We start from the raw sequence: 10,616 nt of genomic DNA, 5'->3' as shown, positions 1-10,616 counted from the left end.
CGTTTAAAATGGTCTGGTTCCGTCATTAAAATTTTAGTGTTGTCCCAATCCATCATGTGGTCTCCCGTATTGGAACAAATGTGATCTGCGATTTGTGATCGATTAATTTCTCTATTTTTAATATTATTTTTATGTTCGCGTTTTCTTATTTCTAGAGGTCTGGACGTTTCACCTGTATATGTTTTACCACAAATACAGGGTATGTTGTAAATACAATTTTTTGATTTTTGTTTTTCGTTCAAAGGTTTAGTTTTTGTTAATATAGATCTTAAATCATTTTGCGTTTTAAAAACAGTTCGTATGTTGAACTTCGAACCGATTCTTCTTATTTTTTCTGAAAGGTCATTAACATAAGGAATTACATTCAACAAATTTGGTTGTTCTTGACGGTTTGTTGGTTGTTCCTGATCATTATTACGATTATTGTTAGTCATTTTTCTCTCTAAATTTAATATTGTTTTTTCAATAAAATTTTTTGGGTATTGATTATCCCTAAGAAAATGTTTAATGAAGTCAACTTCATTATTTCTAATTTCGGGTGTAGATGAAATTAAATTAGCTCTATCATAAATTGTTTTAATGATACCTCTTTTCACACTTACTTGGTGATTGGAATAAAAATTCAAATATCTATTAGTATGTGTCTTTTTCCGGTATACGCTCGTTTCAAAATAATTCGAAAACTTTTTTATTGAAACATCTAGGAATGAAATTTTGTTATCCTGCTCTAATTCCATTGTAAATTTTATTGTAGGTTCTTTGTTGTTGATATGATCAAAAAAATTCTCTAGTTCATCTCTACCATGTTGCCAAATCACAAAAATATCGTCTACATATCGCCACCAAGTCTTTGGTTTTAGTGGGTATGTGTCTATATAGTTATTTTTGTTCGGAAGATTCCATGAATATGTTACTCATTACTGGTGATAAAGGAGAACCCATAGCCATACCAAATTTTTGTTTATAGAAAACATCATCTAATTGAAAATATGTGGAATTCAGGCAAACTTCTAATATCTCCATTATATCATCAATAGGCAATTTCGAATTTTCATAAATGGTTCTATCATTAATCAATTTTGTTGTCACTATTTCAAGAGTTTTATCAACTGGAACATTTGAAAAAAATTTACTACATCAAAACTTACTAAGATGTCTGTTGCATTTAAATTACAATTTCTTAATTTTTCAAAAAAGTGTTGAGTATTTTTCAAAAAACTAGTTGATTTTCCTGTTAATGGGTTCAAAAATTGTAATATATTATATATTTAGCAAAATTTTGACAGGGGGATCCGAGTGAACTTACTATTGGTCTCAAAGGAATAAGAGGTTTATGTATTTTAGGTAGGCCGTATAAATGTGGGGGTTTGCTATAAGATGGTATGATAAATTTCTTTTGAGCATATGTGAATTTTTTGAAATAATTTTCTTCACTTTATTCTCTGTGAGAGAAGTTGGATCTTTTTTGATTTTGGAATATTTATCGGTATCATCAACAATTTCTAAAAGTTTTCTTTTATATACACCTGAATCCATAATAACTGTTGCATTTCCTTTATCGGCAGGTAGAATTTTAATGTTATTATCATTTTTTAATGAAGTTATAGTTTTATTCTCAATTTTATTTAGATTTGGTTTTATTTCAAAAGGTTTATCAAGTAACAATTTATTTAGTACTCTAAATTCATTCGATTTATCAAGCGGAAGTTTTTGGGCTGTTTTTTCAATAGCTGTTATTTTATCTAATGTTGGAATGTTTTTTGGAGTTATAGCAAAATTGCGTCCTTTTGATAATATTAATTTTTCATTTTCATTCAAATTTCGTGAAGATAAGTTGATTACCGTTTTATTAATGAAGTTGTTACTGATTTTTGTATTGTTGAATTTTTGTTGGTTTTCTTCCATTAGTATATTAAATTTTTTGAAATTAGATCGTTTGCTCTTCTCATTTTAAGTTCACCTCTTCTAGTTCTCAATTTTCAAGTCTTCTCGCACAATCCTGGTGCTAAATTGTTCTTCTCATAAGGTAAAGTACTCTCAGACTACTCAAAATTATGAATTACACCATTTTCATGATAATTTCATTGTAATGAAATTAGTCCACGTGCAAGAGATTTCAGAATCTAGAAATAGATTCCTAATCCTTGCTAGCACTGCTCAACTGAAACGTCCACTCAAGACAAATCGAACCATTGCCGTCTCAGAAATATATATATAATTTTATTATATTTCATGATTTATATAGATTTTCAGACTTCTCTAGATCTTCTCACATGAAAATGGGTATGTAGCACCAGGATTGAAACTTCTCAAGTCCACCTCAATAAAAATGATTACTGATTCATTGTCTGCTCATAATATTCCTTATTATTAGAATCAGTTTAATCATTTTTAAGACAACTCTTATGATCACCTCGATGTACATATGACTAATTACTGTTGTTGAGTTTCAGATGAATGAATCCTCATATTCTCCAGAGTGGACCCTGGATGTAGCTGTTTTCTTCAGAACAGGATTGTCTAGTGCAATCAGAATTCTTTGCAGAAAGAACTTACCAGAGGAGCACAATAAGTATGCAAAGGAATTGTTGCTACATTTTGTTCAAAATTATTCTGCAATATATGGTGCGAAGAACATGTCATACAATGTTCATAATTTGATACATCTTGCAGATGATGTGAAGTTACATGGCTCACTGGACGATTTCAGTGCATTTAAATATGAAAATTGTATGTATGGAATAAAAAAGAAACTTAAAACCACTTCTAGGCCATTGGAACAAATTTATAACAGACTGAGTGAAGAAAATTATATTGAGAGTTTAACGAAAGAGAGCACTTCAGTTACCCGATCTATGCTGAAAACAGTTTCTTTCAAAGATTGCAAGATAACCGAAAAGGAACCAAATAATGTCATTAAATTGAAGTCGGGACAAATTATGATTATCAGTAGGATATTGCATGCCAATGATGTTCGTATTTTTGGTAAAATTTACGAGACAGTAAATATATTTAATGTTCCCTTACAATCCAAGCTCGTAGGAATAGAAGAAATTTCTGAAAACGATCTTGGGTTTAGGGAAATAGAAATGGAAGAAATCCTGAGCAGTATGCTTCTGAAAAAATCAGAGTCTCGGAGGATAAGCATAGAACTGATTCATGGTCATCAGTAAAATGTAAAATTGATGAAAAAAAAATCATAAATATCCTACAAAATCTGTACAGCTATAAACATTCATTTTACCAGTGGGCCCGAAAACTTGTCTTATACTTCTGATGACACTTCTACAATCTAGCATAATTTGGTAAATATAATTCATATCATTCGCTTGAAACCTACACACTTCAATGGAATCTAACTATAATCTAACACACCCAGCAAACTGTAATCTGTTAACTACATATAATCTTTCATTTCATATTTCATGTACCCGATTTCCTGCTAACTATGAAGAAATCACCACCATGCACTCTCATAATTTAAAAATTCTCATCAGTTCATAAGAAAAAACTAATAAATATTGGTTTCAAACACACTCAGTCTTCAAATAAATTTTCAGAATGTTTGCTGTGGTGCAATTCATTACGGAATCCACAAGCGACAATGTGTCGGTCAGTGAAGTTCCCACATCGTGGATTTCTACTGACCAGAAGCAGTGTTGGTGGCCTCCGAGTAATACTACAATTTATATTGCACGGCAAAAGAAACCAAACCCAGAAACATGGGAACTTTATCCAATCAAGGTGGAATGTTATTGTGGTATGGCTGTACCATGATAAAAATTTTTATTTTACTCATCCAAGAATTTATGATTTTCAGAAACCTATCAGGAAGCCAAAAAAAAGCTCTGGCTCTAACTTCGAGTGATGAAGAAACTGTTCGAACTCTGAAACCTAATAGAAGGTATAATCCTTCACAATATGTATTGAATTATAGTGATGAAGGTGAGCTCTTGATATATATGATATATCATTATAAATTAATTTTTCCAAATTTCATTCTAGCTAACAATAACAACAGTGCCTAGTTTTTACCTATTGCCCCAATGTCACTTAACCCAATATCGAGACAAATTTCCACCATAGAGGAGATAAGTGAAGGTAAATTGAATGAAAACTGATTTATGTTTGTTGATTAGATTCACAATAGGTCCTTTCATTTGCATAAAAAGTGTAGCACTTTTCTACTTTCGATTTTAGTATTTGTTTGCTGATTATATTTACACCAGTGTAGAGGAGGTGTAGTTTATCTACATCTCCTTTTGACTATGTGTAGATAAACTACACTTCCTCTACACTGGTGTAAATCAAATCGAGTGTAGAAAAGTGCTACACTTTTTATGCAAACGAAAGGACCTTATATCTTATCTTTCCTGTACTGAGTACTTGAGTATCTTTGTTGCAGATACTCGGTCATCTTCTACTGTCAACACAGAGCCCACTGTTCTTGACATATCAGATTACAGGCTCAATTATGTTGAATCCCCTGGGGCGATTCCTGAATCAGAAATGTCTGAGAAAAGTAGGAAACAAAATGTTGGTGAGTTTTAATTTATATACTTTCTATAAAACTGTGTATTCTTTTTGGCTTGTATTCATCAAATATTATACAGGGAGTTTAAAAATGATCGTAACAAAGCAGTGGGCATCGAAATATTTTCATTTTGTAGATTTCAATGATTTTAACGGTTTTTAAACAGAAATTTCACTCAATTCATATAAGAATTGAGAATGCAATAATTAGAAAGACTGTCGATTTGGAAATTCCATATTTGTTGGTATGGAGAGGGAATTATCAATAGTTTTCCAATCTTGTTGAATATGGTGATTACTGATTACATTCTGAAGTTACTTTAAATATCGGGGTTTCATTAAGCAGCTAACTGTTGATAGTCTATAAAACAAAATAAATAAAGTTGTCAAAATGGAATGAAACAAATAATAATCGTTAAAAATCATGTTGAATTTCAGAAAACTGTCACAACTGTTGCCATAATTCGGATGTAATAATCAAGCTCTTAACGGAGTTGACATTGAAAGTCGATGAACTCAAAGAAACAATAGGAGCAAACGGCCAAATTTCACTTAATAGTGAGGCAGTTAACTTCATAACGAGTAAATTGCCTTGCAAAAATATAGAAGAGTTGGAGTAGGTACTTGGAATCGTTAGTCTATGCGGAAAGAAAACATAACGAATCATTGGTGAGCATAAGCATTATTATAGATTCAAATATTTTTTGGTGAATATTCCCCTATGTCTAATAAAATTTAAACAATTTTTACCATTTTTCAGATATATATCATGACCTCCATAGGAGGAACAACAGGAAGAGACTTCACTCAGAGAGTGTTAAAAAAATTATTAACTAATGCGGTTGCAGAGCTGTGTAGTTGGAGAGGGGCCAAGCACAATTTTGAACTTCAGAAATTAAAGATTTTTGAATGTGCATATAGTGAGTAAATATTTATTTATTCGTTTAATTGAATAGGGCAAAAACAATTTTCACAAATTTAAGTGAGGTGACATTATTCTTTTTTGAAAGATTATTCAGCACTGTTTAAATGATGTGTAAATGTTTCAGCTTCAGTGATAAAACATTTTGCAATTACCAGAAAAGAATTCGAAATGCATGTGAAAGATTGGTTGAGGCATGCTAGGCAGAGAAGAGAAAGGGAGCATACGAAGAAAAATATTTTAAGTATGTATTTTATGTTATGACCAATTCTTACATATTTTTTTCAAAAGGGGGTGAATTGAATATTGATTTCATATTGGCAGAAATTAAAAATATAAAGGAAGTATAAGGAAACAGTTTTGATGATAATAACTCACGAGGAGATAGGGTTTTTTACTGAGGTTTCTCCCTAAGCTTTGAATCATACGCACCCTGTAAACTAATCTCTGCTAAAAGTCGTACATTCACTAAAATATATTATATATTGTTTGATCATTGAAAATGTAATTTATATTACAGCCCTGATTTTTCTCTTTCAGCTGGACCATCCTCCCACTCCGGAAGTGGAATATGACTTGAGATTTTGTGTGATTTTTTCGTTTTGTTTTGTTTTTATTTGAGTTTTTTCATATTTTATTTTATATTTTCTCATAATTTGAGTTTTTTTATATTTTATTTTATATATTTCTCATAATTCTTAAATAAAAACATGTCAGTAATCCATTTAGTTGTTTTCATTTCCCTTTCAAGAATGAGAGCAGAATGTGAAGGTACCTATGTGGAATTGTTTTTTGTACAACATAAAGTTAATTTTATTTTCATTACCTAACCAGGTGAAAGGTATGTAGAAATAGGAAAATTCTGTATTTTGTTGATTTAAGCCAGTTTGCAACAGCCGAGAATTCTCTACAAAATTCTCGCAAGAAAACGGCAGAGATTATTTTGTACGCAACTGAACAGAGAATTCTACCGAAAGTGCGTATGTAACGGTATATAATTCACGGCGCATGAAATCTCGAGTAAATTTTCTAGAGAATACTGTTTGCTGTTTGAAACTGGCTTTAAAAGGTATCTAGATTGACATTCAAAAAGTATATATGGGATTCTTGAAGTTTTTTCCAATTTAAAATTTTCACCTTAGGATGGATATTCTACATTGAGGAAAACCTTGAAAATACCATATACTTTTACAACTTCAGTCAAGATACCTTATATAATCAAAATACACACAGAATTTTCCTATTTTTACATTTCTTTCACCTGAATAGGTAATGGAAAAATACATTTGTAATGTGTGTAAGATGTCAAAGGATATTCTATATGCATCTCGCATAATAATTCCATAGAAATTGCAAATTCAACATTAAGACAAATATAGAGTGCAAATTAATTGCCACAATGGTGAGTAACGAATTGAACATGAATATAACTTCAATAGAGGATACACTTCGGTAGTTTATTCCGTTGAATATTCGTTCCAAAAACTGCCAACGTGAGAAGTCGCAATGTTGCTGTCTATGGCGCTTTTTTTACATCCACTATGTGATGTACTGGGTAATTACCCGCGATATGCGATGTTGCGGACATTAAGCACTCTCCAATAAGTACTGGTGGACCTTTTTTGAATCCACATTGTGAAGTCGCATTTCCACAGTGGTAATTCCCAACAACTTCCCTGTGACTGAAGCTGGTTGACTGAGTTTATGAACAATTTCGAAACTTCCCACCGCCACAGATTAGAGCACATAAATAACAATCTGCAACTTCGAATTGAGTTCGTAGCTAATTTCGACGGCTTCGAAGAGACTATATCAGCTTTAGAACAAACGTCTCCGTACCTTCCTCTAATTCGGGACACCTTCACAGTACAGCGGCGCGAGGAACGAGCCGAAAGCCTCTGTTGTTTAGCTACCTTCGATGGCGACTGGAAACAACACGTCAATTCAACGGCCGTCGCCTATCTCCGAGAGGTGATACATGCGAGACAGTCCTGGAAGGAGGATCCTACCCGCGATGCCGCCCGTCGAATGTACGACGCCGAGCTAAAACTGAAATACTTCAACGACGGGACGACAAGACTACTAGACTACAACCGACTTAAATCACTTGTGTGTTCCAGTAGCCTTATTCACGACGACGACAATGACGACATGGAAGGTGAACAGCAACGAGGCTTACTGAGATACGCAGTGATGGACTACGACCCAGACCACGTTCTAACTAGAACCTTCACTTTCCAAACCATGAAACTCTACCATACAAACATACCCGTACCATGGTTCCGCCAACACATACAGACGTACTTGACGGCCGCGTACAGGTACGACGTAATAACGAGACAAACCACAATGGCCAGACGGCTGGATGTACGGAGAAGTGGAAGACGTCCGCTACCGATCGGACCTGGATTCGTACCTCGTGCTGAGCGAGTTAGTACTAAATATATTAATTATATGCAATAATAACATAACTGTATACATTTATCGTTGAACCCAAATTACTGCTTTTTCAACTTTCTCGATCCCCCATTGCTATCCAAAAACTGCGTCATATTATTATTGAAAATGCTCTCTTTTCCATTCTATTATCACAACGTACATCAAGGTTAGAAATTTCGGATGACATACTATCGTAGTCGTTTCACAATTTCCAAATTTTCTTTCGATCTCCCCTTCGCTAATATTATTTTCGTTTTCTTTTATAATAATAACAACATCCATCGAAGAAGCGATTCTCATCTGTTGCTCGCATTCGTTATTTGTTATTTATACCGAGATATTAAACTGCATAATGTAAAACACTTCTCAATCGCAATCGATGAAAATGCTGTTCCCGTTTTCAGATCCTTAACGGCCTTCAAAATAGCGGATACAATGCGCATAAAATTCGACCGAACAACGAAGCCCTGTTATAACTCTAAAATTCTCGGTGTGCTGAGGGAAAGATACGGTTTCAAGTAACACCGAGAGTTTCATCTCTGTGGATCCGGCACCTTCGTGTTGGCGCTGAACGAGCACAGATCCATTCCCGTAGGAATAAAAGAGTACTTCATCAGTACCGTTTTGCGAGCCGGACTGGACACCTTGCGGAATAACAGCAAAACAGGCATCCCGCAAGGTAGCTCCTGCGACGGCACGCAAAACGTGAAACTGTTCGCCGAAGACGCATCGGCAGTATGGCGCAAAGTGGATAGCTTCGTCATGGATAAAAGAGAGTACGCCGCCAACGTAAGCGAGCAGGGTTTGCAACGGTGGTACGGTACCGACAAAAATTTTCAATACTACGACGTCGCGTACTTGTACTACCGTTGCAAACACGGCGTGATAGCCGAGCCTTCCACCATCCGGTACAACCTAGAGACCATAATTTCCGAGGAAGACAGCATCTATTCTGCTGATACAGCTACATTTCGGATCGGGCCTCAACCATCCGAAAAAACCGCTAAGTCAGCTTTGAAGCGAACGTCTCCGTACCTCTCTCTAATTCGGGACACCTTCACCTTCACAGCGGCGCGAGCAACAAGCCGAAGGCCTCTGTTGTTTGGCTACCTTCGATGGCGACTGGAAACAACACGTCAATTCAACGGCCGTCGCCTATCTCCGAGAGGTGATAGATGCGAGACATTCCTGAAAGAAGGATCCTTATCGCGATGCCACCCGTCGAATGTACGACGCCGAGCTAAAACTGAAATACTTCAACGACGGGACGACAAGACTACTAGACTACAACCGACTTAAATCACTTGTGTGTAGCCTCACTGACGACGACGACGACGACGACATGGAAGGTGAACAGCAACGAGGCTTACTGAGATACGCAGTGATGGACTATGACCCAGATCACGTACTGACTAGAACCTTCACCTTCCAAACCATGAAACTCTACCACACGAACATACCGGTACCTTGGTTCCGCGAACACATACACCGTCTGTTCCGATATTCCTGAACAGTACTGTCAGTACTTCAGAGACGATGCCTATTGGCCCAGTCGTTCGAGTTCTATTGTTATTAGATTGCCGGCCAGTAAAATCAACAATATTGGAACAGGCCCACAGACGTACTTGACGGCCGCGGACAGGTGCGACGTAATAACGAGACCGCACATTGTGCTGATGAAGGCAATAGCCCACTTGTCCTTCAGAAAATACGGACCGACCCTGACGCGACTGCACACCAAAGACTTTGGATGGACGCACGTACGACACCTTTACGGATGACGCAGACGGGAATACAGACGTCGATGGCGAATCATCGGGACGCTAGACCCCAGACAAGTAGTTGCAGCCATAGAGACGCCAACCCATAACGGGTTGGCCCTCTTGATGGCTGCAGCTACTGCCAACAAACACTACAATCAGGACGAACTGGTACGATACATACACGAAAGCGTAAATTACTTTCCCGCGTAACCCGTCAGTAAATCCCTAAGGGGTATGTACGAGTGGTACCGGGTTAAGTTAACGGACGAATACTGCTCAACGACCGACGACGAGGACGACGACGACGAGCAGGATAACGCTGACGATGACGACCAAGACGAAGACGTGGGCGATGACGGTGAAAACGACCACAGCGACGACAACGACAATCAACAAAGAGGACAAGACACCGCACCGACGCCGACGGCCTAGCGGAGCCGAGTACATAGACGGGACGGCGTCGTCGACCACCCCTGCCAACGTTGGTCATTACAAGACCCTCATGCATGGGCCCACCATCCCCTGCCCTTTCGCATACCCCTCCGACTCTCACCGAACAATTGCGGGAGCCGAAGAGATGGCAGTATTCTGCACCATCGTCCAGCATGCCGTCGCCAACGTGGGTAGCGTAACCAACAGAAGTTTCTGGCGCACGGCTGTGGACGAGGTGTCCGAATTGAGAGGACGGAAACCGTTCGGGGTACGGAGCCGTTTGCTCACTCTAATGAAATCGTCGGAAATTAGCAAGTACGCAACCCAAATCGAAGTTGCAGCATTGTGGACAGAGCTGAGGAACCAAATGAAGTAAATTTTTTATCCTGAACAAACTATTTTTTATATAGTCCATTCAAGAATTTCCACTATCCTCAGAAACACAGTTAAGTCTATAATCCTCGTTTCCGACATTGAGGCGCAACTTGATTTGTCGCCACACAATAATTGCAATAATTTCTCTAATT

General features: G+C 36.8%; 1 protein-coding gene across 1 annotated transcript; it reads left to right on the top strand.

Annotated features, from left to right (window-relative positions):
• Positions 1-3,825: 3,825 nt before the first annotated feature.
• On the top strand, positions 3,826-6,072 carry LOC123320622. Its single transcript, XM_044907986.1, has 8 exons — positions 3,826-3,945; positions 4,006-4,101; positions 4,406-4,540; positions 4,972-5,149; positions 5,225-5,240; positions 5,294-5,453; positions 5,583-5,699; positions 5,996-6,072. Exons 2-8 carry the CDS (start codon positions 4,047-4,049, stop codon positions 6,028-6,030), a joined length of 696 nt encoding a protein of 231 aa, XP_044763921.1. The 5' UTR covers positions 3,826-3,945; positions 4,006-4,046; the 3' UTR covers positions 6,031-6,072.
• Positions 6,073-10,616: the final 4,544 nt, after the last annotated feature.

Source organism: Coccinella septempunctata, chromosome 9, assembly GCF_907165205.1.
Source record: "Coccinella septempunctata chromosome 9, icCocSept1.1, whole genome shotgun sequence".
In the NCBI taxonomy this organism is placed as follows: domain Eukaryota; kingdom Metazoa; phylum Arthropoda; class Insecta; order Coleoptera; family Coccinellidae; genus Coccinella; species Coccinella septempunctata.
The sequence above is the reverse complement of the archived record's forward strand: the minus strand, read 5'-3'. Positions and strand labels throughout refer to the sequence as shown.